This window comes from Malurus melanocephalus, unplaced genomic scaffold, assembly GCF_030028575.1.
Source record: "Malurus melanocephalus ecotype Western Australia unplaced genomic scaffold, MMel_1.1 scaffold_192, whole genome shotgun sequence".
Taxonomy (NCBI): Eukaryota; Metazoa; Chordata; class Aves; order Passeriformes; family Maluridae; genus Malurus; species Malurus melanocephalus.
This window is the reverse complement of record NW_026623424.1, coordinates 715846-729731: the sequence shown is the minus strand read 5'-3', so window position 1 is coordinate 729731 and position 13886 is coordinate 715846. Positions and strand designations below refer to the sequence as shown.

The following is a 13886-nucleotide window of genomic DNA, read 5'->3' as shown; positions in this document are numbered from 1 at the left end:
AACTTCAARTTTAATAGTGACCCTCCTTTTGGCGGCCTAAAATCTTGCAGAAAAATACAATGAAATTACACTTTTTATTTTAGTGAAACTTCAATCTATAAAACCCAGTAAAATAATTCTTGTAAATGTCAGAGSCTGGGGTATCTGCAGAAGTTGTTAAAGGATTAATGCTAGCTCAGACCTCTGTCTTTTAACTTTGGAAACTTAWGTGCAACTAAGGTAATGTAAATATATTCAGGAAGAAATATASGGCTCTGAAAGTATCCACGGTATCACTTTTGACTCTCTGCTCCTCTTTCACTTTCCAGTTGTGTAACCCATAAATATTGAGTCTAGGCACACCAAACATGGTAGAAGTTGTAACTCATAGCTAGAAAAACATTCTAGTTGATTTTAAAACTGGTAATTTGGCCTGCTTTTTAGCGGTGTGGTGCTTTGGGATCTTCCATTTCATAAGCTATGAAAAACTTAAGTCACTTTCCCTCATTTTGGCTCATCTTGCACATTTGAGGGACTCTATACCTGTATTTACATGTTCAAGTTTTGCTGAGTTTTAAGCAAGTCTAATAAAGATCTTCATAATCAATTTTAAACCCATGTAAAAGTAAAATACTATTAGCAGATGATATTAGCATTAAATTCAGCATTAGGTCAACAGTTTGAGAACACAAAAAAAAATGGCCTCCCAGTGAGAAGGAACCCCATGATAGAGAAAAGCTGATGAGCATCTTGGGAAGGCCTTGTGAACACACAGGGTGTCTGATGGTAATGTGTGGGGGTTTTGTTGTTTTCTACCATCATATCCCAGCCACAGATGTGTGTGTTGTGTTGTCCTAAGTGAATTGGGAAAACATCCCCCTGTTGTGTACAAATCAAACATCTCTGCTCCCTCTAGGAATAAAAACGGTGCAAAGGGTGAATAAAAAAAAATACAGTTAAGTAAATCTCTGCAGCCTTTTGCTCTACTGATGTTGCATAATGCTATTCTGAAAGCCACATTGTACAGGACCAATGGGAACCTTGCAGTCCAGATAAGCTGCCCAAGTCTCAGATCTACATGGTATTCCAGCCTAAAATTTATAGCCTCAGTATGTATGTGTAGGGACTTTTGCCTCTTGTTTGCTTGAGGAAAATACAGTGCTAGAAGCTCTGGTTCCTTATCATGGTGCTGTCATATGATGAGCTGCCAAAAGCTGATTACATCAAAGAGGAAATACAAATAGTTTTTGAAAGATCAGTGCTACCTTAAGCATCCTCAGCTAATGTTTCCCTATTTTAATTTCAATTCAGCTCGTAGACAAGAGTGAACAAACTGCTTTAGATGACCTCTCTTGTCTCTTCCCCACATTTTCAGGGCTCATTTACCATAGCAGACACACTGGGAARGAAAGCAGCTCTAGCTGTGAACAGGAGGAAAATTTCTCACCTTGCCATCTGATCCACACTCCCAGGAACCTTTCTATATGAAACATTCTAAGCTTCAGATCACACACTGCCCACTGATGCAGTCACCTAGAAACATGGATTGTGCTTATGTGTTTTTCTAGAGCAATGGTGACACAACCAYCATGAAATTTCTATCAGCTTTCTGAAATCAAGATGAGGATATTGAAAAAAGTTCTTTGCTCAGTGCCCACTGGGGAAGTATTATAATTATTTTGATACTGCACATACCAAACTCCTCCACTGCTACTTAGACACAGACCCTTGGTGTACCTTCAGCTTCCCTGGCACCCTGGTGCCAAAGATCATAACAAAGGTTTTATGGTCATAATTGTTAGTCATGCTGCTGCTGCTGCTCACCTCAGTGGATGATGGTGGGTCTGCATCTTTGACAGGAGTAGGATTTGGAGGGGATTATTCTTCTTGTAAAATTTCATACTGGTATCAAAGAAAGAAGAAAACCACAAAATTTTAAGAAAAGGAAAAAATGCTAAGACACCTAAGTATTTGAGTCACACTACTTGGTGAGAATCCCAGCCACAGCCTCACAGTAATTCTGYATTCACCCTCTCCAAACTGAGCTGTTGCCACGATCTACTCAAGCCAAAGCCTTCAAAAAAGCTGAAGCTTTTGCTCCATGTAGTGGCCAACATCCCACGGAGTTGGGTGCTAAAATATTCAATGGCTTCCAATTTGCTATCCATTGTGTATCATGCCAATGGTCCTCCTCTTAATGATCTTTCCAGGAAACTACTTCATTGCTGATTTGCTATAATTACCTCAGGCACTATGTCTGAGAGAAACTGAAGCTGGTGCTTTTACTAACAGATTGCAAGGCTTTATTAGCTATTGATTTAATGCCACTCTTCAGAGAAAACCTGGAGGAGGTGATCACATCTTGGAAAATTCTCATTATTAGAGAAACTGATCTTCTTGTAAAATGGAGCAGTGAAAATAACGGACAGCAATTCACAAGTAAGACATTAAAATGGTGAAGATAGGGATCACAGCACTTATATACATTCACACCCCTGTTCATTCAATATACTGTATCAGAATTTTACAGTAAACCAGGAAGGAGTCCTGTGATAGTCTGAAACCACTCGTTACTATTATTTTATGAAAGAGGGAATAAAAGACTGGACTGGATTTTGTGGGATTGGTAATTATTCATGCTGTCACTTAAGGAAAGAGGATCAACTGGGCAATTCACTATTTTAACCAGCAGGAAAATACATGGGGAAAAACTATTTTCTCACATAGCCGGAGCTGTGGATGAAGCTCTGGGGGAAAAAAAAAATAAATAAAAGAAGTAAAATCTACGGCTGCAGTTAGGAATGACCTTACTGCATTTATCCGAACCTCGGGTTTAACGGTTCGCGAGTCCCTGGCAGAAAGCATAGCGTGTCACAGCACAATCCCTGCAGGAGCAGCCCCGCTCTCCCCGGCTGCGCAGGGCGCGCTTCCCCCGCGCCCCGCGGTGCGGCGCCGCTGGGCCCCGGGAGCGGGCGGGCGGCGCGGCGGGGGCGGGAGCGCTCMAGGGCTCAAGGGCTCCCACCTGCCCGCGGCCGCCCGCAGTCCCGGTGCCGCGGGCCGGGCGATGCGGGGGTCGCGGCCGGCTCCCCGCCCGCGATGTTCGGGGCGGGCAGGTACAGCATCCCGCGGCCCGTCACCAGGAACCTGGAGGATCTGGACTCGGTGCAGAGCGTGCTGCTGCACAGGTCAGTAGCGGGGACGGGGGAGCGGCTGAGCTCGCTTCCCGACATCGGGAGGCTCCGGCGCCCCGGGAGACGCTCCCCAGCCCCTCCGCAGGGCAGGACCCGCCAGGCGGAGGGACCGTGGAGCCACCGGATCCCCGGCGAGCTTCCCTTTTGTCGTGGCGGCAGGCACGATGAGGAGCCGGGGCTGCCCCGGTGCCCACGGCTGTCGGTGGGGTGTCCAGGCGCCCTCGGGTTTTCCTCCTTCCTTCCTGGAGAAAGGGAGGATCTGCAGGTGAGGGGAGCTGAGGGGCTGCGCCTGGGACTCCCACTTGTGCCGATAGTCTTTGATACGGATTGATGCTCGTGCATCCATGCCACAAGTATTTTGAACTCTTCTTTAAGGGAAAGGGAAAATGTATTCGAGCTGGCACACAAATCCTAGAGGGATGGGAAAAAATCCTTAAGTGAGTATACAGGAGACACAGGGTATGAGAAGCAGCTGCTTTTCCTCCTGYATTCACCATCCCTAAYATGCGATTTTCCACWGTATCCCTCYACAAAGACATCTCGATAACAAGATRTTTTCTAATAGTCCTTTTCCGGACTTTGAAAGGCACCCTTAATGGCATTTTCCATGTGCTAGCTGAGAGCCGCTGAAACTTTACAAAGAAAAACGCATCCCATTCAGCGGTATCCAAGAGAAGCTCATCTCCCTTTCTGTTAAGCGCGCGTTTCCTGTTTCTCAGCCACGCTGGTTTATTTCCAGCTGCAAAGAAAAAGCACACGGGCWCTCCCGGTGCCAGCTCCAAGCTGCTCTTGCTGTAGAAACTAACAACTGGTTATTAACTCCAGCTCAAGGCGGTCAGACCGAGCAGCCGTGTGAAATCCATTCCTGTGAGCGCTGGGGATGCAAACACAGAGCACAGGAATCAGCCTGCTCTCTGTATGGCACTATTGTGCTTCATGCACAATAAATGCGCTTATATGCAAACAGACCCTCTGAAGCCTTGTCCATGACTTTTCTTCAGTGAGTTAACAGAAAATGCTCTATTTCGGAGCTGGATTAAAAACATGCTGTCCCCATGATATTGCTTATATTAATATACTCTAAGTGGAATAAAGCTACTCATGCTTGAAATATTTGCATGTTGACCGACTGCAAATAATGGTTTTCTTTCATGCCTGACATGCCTGCTGTGCATAGCAGGTGATCCTAAAAAAACCCCGTATTTAAAAGATTTAAGGTGAGGTAAAAGCAATAGGGGAAAAAACATTGAAAATGACAGCTGCTTTTCATTCTGAAGAGAACTCTTAACTCTAAGAATGTTTTTCAAAAGGATGAGATGGGTTGTACTACTCTTCAGAGATTCTTCATGGCTGTCTTCTTGTTGGTTCTGTGCCCTTCTAAAATACCTTCTGTGATTAAACAGTACATACAGAAAGCTTAAGAGGTCAGAAAGAAGAGTATATTTTATTTATTGTCCACTGGAATGTTTTCTCACAACATTTCTGTTACTTTGGTCCCAAAAATAGCCTCCATTCTCCSGTGGAGTCTGTTTATATGTAAATATGCCCATTAAAATGACAATCTAGTGTCACCCGTCAATTCATGCCACTTTGCTGTGGATGGTCTCTGTGCAGTCATGATAGAGGAGTTGTGAGSAGATTCTCTAATCACAATCTTACACAGTTTTATAGAAACCTTGTAATGAAAAAATCTTAATTATTAAGGAATATTTGTGAAATATGGGTAAAGTCGTTTAACAAAGACTTTAGCAGGGCAGGGAAAGTTATGTTGTCATCAATCTTTAAAAAGAAGAAATAATTTCTGTCATATTTTGCTGATGCTGTGCACCGGAGKAATAAAAAATATAGAGTGAATGGCTGAAGTATGTAACTCATATTTGTTGTTAGTTTTTCTATCAATAAAACAGGTGTTAGCAAGAAACAGAAMAAAGATGAAACTATTTTCCTCTTTACCTGCTTGTAGCATATCATGTTTTATCTGCAGTGTATCATTTCTRTCTGTCCAGTGGTTGATAGAGCCTTCCTGGAAACATTAACTGGTTTGAAAACAAGCAGAAAGGAGAAAATGAAACAATAAAAAAAATCATGTAGGCCTTCTCACCTCTTKATTACTAATGAAGATCTGTAATTTGAAGTATGGAACCAGTGTATCTCATTGGTGTGTGCTACACCCTTTCTTCTTTCGACTTCAATCTACTTCTGAATCTAGGCATGGATCAAGGCACATTGTTATTTTAAAAGCCCAACAGCTTTTGTAACAGGTTAAGCCAACAAAAGTAACAAGAAACTCTTGTTCAGGAAATAAATTTCCACACATGGATTTAGTTCTTTGCAGGAACAGCYAATCAGAACAACCTTCAGGCTTTAATTATCCACTCCTAAGTGCTCATTAACCAGCTGTCCAGTGAGGGTGAGCAGTGCTATTGATGCCAGGGATGCCCCCTGGCAGATTTTTACCATTTGCATGTTAATAACAGCAATTTAGCATAGAGAGCTCATGGATTCCTTAGTGAGAAGCATCAGCCCCAGCTACTTGGATTAAGTGTAAAGTGTCTGCCAGAAGACAAATTATTTCAAGTCTCTTCCTAATATTTATGCCCGAGAAATGACAGGCTTTCCTCTCAAGAGKGATTGTGTGGGAAAAATCTGTGTCTTCACTAAAATAAGATCCTGCTGTGTGAGATWTATCCTGCAATCTTTAATTGTTCCCACAGCAGCAAAAATTCCGCATTCGTTTCAGCTAAGTATTTAGGTGGCTCCCAGCTACTCCTCCCAGAGGACCAAAGCCTTCCATCATCCTTCCATTCATAACATGCTTATTCCTATAAAATAGCAAGTGGTATAAGACCACTGCCTCCTTGAGAGAGAGCCTSTGTTTCTCACTTAGCGAGCAAACGACTGGAACCAATTAACCAACTCTTGAACTCCGGGAAATTTAACTAACACAGRACCATCTGGCACTGACTATCGCTTCTCTACAGAAACACTTCAGTGTGCTGCTCGGTGTATTAAAAGTGCTTGCAAATGYAAGCATAATTAGGGAGGGTGGGGCAGTGTATTGCACCTACTTCCAAATGAAATCCTAGTAGAACAATTTTTTTTTCCTTTAGGAAATGTTTGTGTTTCCTCCTCTGGATAGGTTTGTCGTCTTAAAAACGGTGCAACAGTAATTTATCTGTAAAATCAGGTCTTATACGGGACTTCAGAATGGCCACAGTACTTAATATAGGTATTTTTACTCCACCTGAAGCTTTAATCACATGGACATGAGTCCAAAACATTTCTGTCTGTTAATACACTTGAAATCACACTTACTAATAATGCTTCCCTGAAGTAGCTTCAAGTATAGGAACTTCATCCCAGGATTCTGTCACTCCTACGCAGCGTTCCAGCGCTGTAAAACCTCAGTGCTGAAGCTGTGCAAATATCCCACTGAGCAGAGATTAAATGCAGTGCATTAAACATGTTCCAACAATTACTCTCCATCCCTTTCCCCACTCACCATGTGTGTCCTGATGGGTTTACTGACACGGTTACACAGCACGTTGTCTGCGGGGCTGCCATAGGTCTTGTTTTTCATGGATATGAATAATTTAGGTCCTGAAAACCGAGTAGTGGGGCTTYTTTTGTCTCTTTCTTGACTGTGCATGATTTTACACGTGTAGACTGCATCGGTTATTTTAAGGTACTTGAGTCTGTTACATCCTTTCTTCTGAACTGCACAGCTCTCCTGGCAAGACTARGAAGCTACCTTTGTTTCTGACAGCTCATTAAATTAATATAATAGCAATTAATATAATAATATTATATATATAATATATAATTAATATAATATTAATATAATAGCAATATAATACCATATAATAGTTAAATTAATATATATTAATATATATTAATATAATATAATATAAATTAATTAATAATAAAATAAAGGCATCCCATTGCTTAGCGGTTGACTCGAGAATCACTTTTTATCTCCTGTTTCCGACTCCTCATCAGTGTTTGGTTACAATGCTCTGAGCCCTACCCCAGGGCTCCGGGTTTCACTAAAAGGGGGTCTTTTATGGGTCGGGTGCTGAGACTTTGTAATCGGACAACTAAATAACGTCTGCTTCTCCATGATGCATTCCCGTTGAGCCACAAAAAGACGTTCGGGAGGCGGGGGAGGCTGGGAATACAGTAAAATGCCCATTACAAAGCACGCTTTGCCTCCATCCCGGAGGAACGGCGGTGCTTCCCCTCACGGCGAGGCCCTCGCGCTTCCCGCCGTTTCCATGGCGCGCGGGGCCCGGCCAATGGCAGAGCGCGGCGCGGGTCACGTGCCCCGCCYGGCGCGCGGCTGTCATGGCGTCCGGGGGGCCCGGCGGGAGCGGCGGCGTCGCTGAGGGGATGGAACCGGCCACGGGAGAAGGAGCTGGGCCCGCGGGCACCGGCAGCGAGAGCGGCTCCTCCGGCTCCTCCGGCTCCTCGCTGTCTGCGAGCTCCGAGTAAGGGCGGGGCCGGGAAGGACGCGCCGCGGTGTCCCGGGGCTTTCCCGGGGTCTCGCCGCCCCTGCGCAGCGAAAGGAGGCGGCCGGAGCCCCCCGGTGCTGTGTTCGGGATTTACGAGCAGAGAACGGTGTGAGCTTTGTGATGTGTCTCTGCAGAGCCCTGACGGTAACGCGGCGTGGGTTGAGCTGCGGGCAGTCCTTGGATTGAGTCCTGCATCCCAGCTGGACACGACCTGGGAAGCAGAGGGGAAGGAGGGACTTGGCACATGCGAGGGGTAGTTTTTCCCTTTCAGTGTCCTCTCTTTTGGGAAATACTAAGTCAGAAGACAACTCTTAATACTAATAAATATTTTAAAGTTATAAATGCAACCACCAGGGTTTTAATTTATTTGTATTTTTCTTTTTAATTTGATTAAAATGAAAACTTACTAAATGAACTTGGTCTTCTGCGTTACAACCGCTCTGCTTGACGCTTCAGATGCACATTTCAGGGTATAATCGAAATGGCAYTTCATTCTGCATGTTTTTTTCATGATGCTATGGAGTGGAAGGGRAAAAAAGGATATTTAAATGGGAGAAGTTAGAAGTGTGTTCAAGTGTACTCCAATTTTTAGTTGCCCTGTACCTCTGGCTCAGAGAAAGCTGTTGTATGTACACCTACCTTACTTTATTCCTRTAATTATAAGCCAGAAGTCAACTGTAACAATTCTGCCCGAAGCAATGTGTTTTTAGATTTTGTGTGTTTGGGCTTTTTCCCTTCCCAATTCTTTCATCTAAWATGCCTTTTTACTGTCATTCTTTATATATGTTTAGAGAATAAAGCTGTCTTCTGCAGTTTTCAGTGCATAACACAATGTCTTGTATTTGTAATAATATGTGTAATGCTTTTAATAATTTATGTGTAGAACAATTTATCCAGCAGAACTTGGAGCCTTTCTTTCTAATGTATCTTCCTTCCATAAATGGACAATTTCAATCAGCACAGTTTTTCAGCCATTTATCCCAAAAGGGAATTATCTGTCTATGATCAGTGAGACTACTCTAGAGAAATGCAGGTCTTCAAGTTTTTTAAGATCCCTTGATTGAAGCTTCCAGACCTAGAGGCAAGTTGAGGTAATTGTGTAAGCACTTGCTTTGACACAAAGGAAATGAGATCAAAACAAGGGTTTATTTTCCCTCTTCTTTTTTCTTTCCTTGCTTTATTTAAATCTCTTGTGATGCTACAGCATTAGGGGAAGAATCCTAAGTGCAGATTTCTTGTTTCAGACTTTGCTTTTGCAGATGTCTGTGTGGATATGTATTGAGAAAGTGAGAGTTTCTTTACAGTACAGTTTCTTCTTGGTTTCTTTCTGGAATGGTTCTGTTTGAGTGAATCCAGAGTAAACACCACACAAGCTCACACCATTTTTTTTTTCTTGGTCCATCTTGTTCTAATAAAAATAGACTACAAAGCAGGAGAACATGGACGTATRAACTGACGTCCAAGCTGAAATTTTGACATCTACCCCAAAGAAGAAACAGCTTTTATAAAGATCTGGTACTTTCTTKAGTAAGAACACAGGATTTTGGGTAAGACTCAGCAGAAGTCACAAACTCGGATTTATCCCTGACCATTGGGTATAGCCAAATTAGCACAAGTGGTGGCTCTTTCTTTAAACTGTTTGCTAGGGCAAAAAAGCTCATAGATGCAGAGGAGGAAGGTGATCTTTCTTCCTGTCTGCAATATCCATAGACTTCTCTCAGTAACTGGGACTGGAGAAAGAGAGTAAKGCCAATGTTTTCTGTATTGTCAGTCCAGCCAGATGCTGTCATTGAGCCTTTAAAGGTGTTCTGGTGCAATGTCTGTATAATGCTCTCAGTTCAGCCAAACTTTGAAACTTTATCATTTATCTGTATTCAAAGTAATCTATATGAGATATTTAATACTAGCTTTAACTCAGATTTGCACTCTCTATTCAGTAACATTAGTTCCAGTGTAAGTGTATGAATGCATGTTAACTTTAAACACTTATATTAATTATGATGTCAATCTCCATTCTCGATTTTCCTTATATGATTTTTATGAGACGGGGAGATCTTTTGGTTAGATCTAGTTAGGAGATCTAGTTAGGAAGAATTAATTGGTCTTGTCTGTTCCTGAAAGTCTTCCACACAGAACATCCCCAATAATTAAACTTACGAGTACTCTTTGGCCATTATTGATCCTCATCCATCTGGAGTAACACTCCATGGTTCACCTTGAGGTTCATTTGGTTTGTTGCCTCTCAGCAGACTTTTTTTGGGTTGGTTTTTTTTCCTCAGTGAAAAGAGTATGATTTCCTTCAGTTTCTTTCCCTTCAAAATGTGTATATAGGCTGCTTAGTATTTGTCTCTTTGTTCTGGATATGTTCCAGTTATTACATCTTTCTTAAGACGTACTATCCAAAACTGGACATGGCTGACACATCACTGTTGCCAAATTAGGACAAAAAATTTTTTGCACTGTGCTGATGGTACTTCTGCTAACACATCCTGGAACTGCTTTGCCTTTGCTTTGCAGCAAYGTGCTGCTCTTGACTTTGGGTGATCCACTCCAGCTGCCACAACTGTTTCTATAGCAGTGATGCCTCTTTGCATTTTTAGTGTGTATTTTTTGCATGTGARCTTGSATATGCTATGTGCAACTTGGCTTTTWAAAATTATTACCTAGATTTYATCTTARATTRTTTKGGGATTTTTTATGTTWAATTTAAGTGATTTTARAAATGTTAATATTCTCTTTAYGAARGGCTGGCAGTACAATCTGTCTTCCCATAGCATTACAGAATRYCCTGAGTCAGAAAGGGCCCACAAAGATAAAGAAGTCCATCTTCAGGCTCTGCACAGGACCACCTCAAAAGTCATACCACGATTATGTTACAAATGCATAAGGGAAAAAATAATGGGAGAGAACAAATAAGATAGAATCTTTTCTGTAAGAGAAAGTCCCATCATGCACATGAATGTAATTACTAATTTAAAAATTGCATGTGAAAGAAACTGCTGTTTATTTTCTGAAAAGAGAATACTGCTTTTGCAATGGCTGTTTTCCTCTAAGGCATTTGAAGAAACTATTTTAACATGTGAGAGGGATCTCTTTCCTTGCCGTATCCATCATTTATCTAAAACAAGTTTTAACCCTCTTGGCAGACTTAAAGCAGTTGAGCTGTCAGTGTTCAGGAGACAACTATTTTTTTTTATTTAACCCTTGTACTCTCTCTGTCCTTCTCCTACTTAAAATAATCAGATGTCACTTGCATAGCAATATCCTTATCAGAGCTCACTGATGATTCTTTTTTCTTTTCCAGTGACCTTGAACCTGAGTGGCTGGATAGTGTGCAGAAAAATGGGGAATTATTTTATTTAGAACTGAGTGAAAGCGAAGAAGAAATTCTGCTTCAGAACAGCTGTCCAGAAATGCCAGCAGTGAATCACGTCAGGTTTCGTGAAAATGAAGCTGAAATTATTCAAGAGGGAYCACGAAAGGAAAGAAAGTATGAACTGAAGAAATGGACCAAAATGCTAAAAAAGAACAGTCTTTTACCAAAGCATTCTGGTAAGAAGGGCAGTGGAAGCTGCAGTGTGCACCCCACCGGTCCTACTTCCATATTGAAACATCAGTCTGCGCAAAAAATGGGTGTCACTGTTCAGCAGAAGTACAAAGATGTGTCTGTTTATGTAAATCCCAGAAAACTCTACAGTGCTGAGGAAGAAGAGCAGCAGAGACTGCTGGAGGCCTTAGTAGGGATTGTCCATCAGTCTTCATGGAGCAGCAGAAGAGTGGAAAAACGAGGCAGGAGGGATAAAGTCACCAGAGGAGTCAGTGAAGAGAAGCTTGTGGTACATGGCTTGGTGCCAGGTAGTTCTGCAATGAAAACAGGTCAAATCTTCATTGGTAAGTAACTGAAGGAATGGTGAACTTCTACACTCTTCCTTTAATATAAAGATTTATGTGGTTTTTTTTTGCTGTTAGAGGCAGCTGATTTRAATATTCCTGAGACAAAAGCAACTACATCAGTTCTTGAGGGATTATTTTAAATCAGTGACAGTGTATCTGRTGTTTTGTTGCCTAATCAATTTTACTGTACTATTGGTTTTARGAGCATGTGACATAACCTAAAAAGTGTTAATGCAGTAAGGAGATGGCTGTCCCTTAGTGTTCTGAGACTGAGGAGCTTGGAGCAAGAAATAGCCCACCCACCACCACCTTAAATTTAGGATTTTAWCTGAGGATTTGCTTAGTAGATAAGGGGAAGGGGGGAAAGCTAGTCTGACAGATACTGTATTTAGATTTTATTCTTTTCTACAGCAACGCTCTTAGATAAAAACTTTTACCATATATATGCTGTAAATTGATTTAGTATCATAAAATGAGGAAAAAAACACTAAGTAAGATACATTCGTATATTACAAATTTTCTGCACAGCCTTGTTTGGTTATTTTTCTGTTTAGCAAGTCTAACAGCAGCTTCCTCAGCAGTTGTGATTCTGAGAGGCTGCAAATCCATAGCAGGGCTGCAGTTTGGGGAGGCAGGGAGCCAGTACATCCTTTGTGTTGGTTTGGCTGCTCGGACACTTCCATGAGCTGATGCAACTAAATAACCTGGCAGGAAAGTAACCCAGAAGAGAAATTGGCTGTCTAACATTTTGCTGGTGTAGTAAGTTAAACTTGGGTCACAGAAGGTCTGACAGGCACYGAACGTGAATGGTGGAGGGGAATGAACTGCTGTGAGGGGTATTGAGGGAGCAGAAATACTCCCACTTCCATCATCGAGGCACTAAAAACTTGACACTCACAGGATGTCAACCTCAGAAGACAGTAAATGTGAGACAACCAGGCCACATCTGTAAAGGGTGAAAGATTATTTAATTACCCTTGAAGCTGTCTCTCACAGAGTGAGAGAGCAAAGATTTGATGTTGGTTAGAAAATCATTAAAAGTTTTAATGCTAGAGTAGTACAAATCCCACAAAGTCAGCATGAGTGCTTTTGAAATTCCAGTGTTGTGTGTGTAAAAAGGCACATTGTGATTTGACTGGCTGATTGTTCCAGCACGTGTTTTTGGTAGAGATGCTAAAGAATACTCTAGAGGGAAAATTGGATAACTTTCAAATTTTACCAGCAAGAACTGATTAGTCAAGAAGTGGGGGATGTGGACTGAGGGGGAGGAGAGAGTGAATTTCAGCTTGATCTGCTTAATGGTATTCAATCATTAATTAGTTTAAGGCTGGGTGTTTGTAACCTATACATTAATTTTGGGACACAGATTTGTATATAACATATTTGCCAGAGCAGGTGTGAAGTCAGAACTGTGTAGGCAAGTACCAGATCCAGGAGATCACGCTGACCTAACCAGAGATACTATTTCATCTGCTGCACTCTAATCCTTCCCAGAGCTAGCGAGGACAAAAACTGGGGTTTTTTTTGTTTGTTTCAAACAGAACATTTAGCTTAATCTAAGAGKCATGCAATTTAATATATCCTAGGCTATCATCAACCCTTCCCTTGTTTTTTTGCACTTTGAAAATGAGATAGTTTGAAGCATACTGGAGTTATTCAGCTCTTAACTGGGAAAATGAGCTGTATTCAGTGCCAACAGCATAAAATATATCATTTTCATATAAAAATACTTTCAAATTATATATCTATAGCAAAGTTGAGTACTGTGGAATTTTTATGTGGTGTCTAGAAATAGGGATGCTTTGCATAAATTAGATGTTCGAATTTCAGTGATGTCTGCATAAAGAATATACAGTAAAAAAAAAAATCTGTTCTTGTAAAAAATCTGTCTGGTTTACTGCTTCTGTATTGCACATCCCAGGATGGGATAGCTGTGGTATACACCCAAAGCTGATTTAGAAGCTAACAGATATCTCCTCAGATCTTCCTAGGAGCTGAAAGTGGACAGAAAGTTCAAGGACAATAACAGTACAACTTTGCCTATCAGTTGTTCTTGATCAAAGTAGTTTTTAGGAGTCCGGTTGAGAATTGTGGAACCAGSCAGTAAAGGACATTTTTGTGGTCAGTCTAAAACTGGAAAATTGTCACAAAAGTGAGTAGCTTCTTAAACCATCACAAACGAGGAATACCTGCTCAGCACAGCACAATGTCTGCTGGCTGATCTGGTTATAACTTTGTTCTTCTTCACTGACCTGTACGTGCATAAACGCTAACCTGTTCTTGTTTTGTTTTTTTAATATTTTTTTGGCCT

The 13886-nt window shown here is 41.6% G+C and overlaps 1 protein-coding gene across 1 annotated transcript in view; it reads left to right on the top strand.

The window, feature by feature from the left end:
- Positions 1-7496: 7496 nt before the first annotated feature.
- Positions 7497-13886, top strand: part of INTU (inturned planar cell polarity protein) — a 32385-nt gene continuing 25995 nt past the window's right edge. The window contains exons 1-2 of the mRNA XM_057373308.1: positions 7497-7657; positions 10986-11572. Of these exons, the coding sequence (XP_057229291.1) occupies positions 7515-7657; positions 10986-11572 (730 nt within the window). The 5' untranslated portion in view covers positions 7497-7514. The remainder of the gene's footprint in view (positions 7658-10985; positions 11573-13886) is intronic.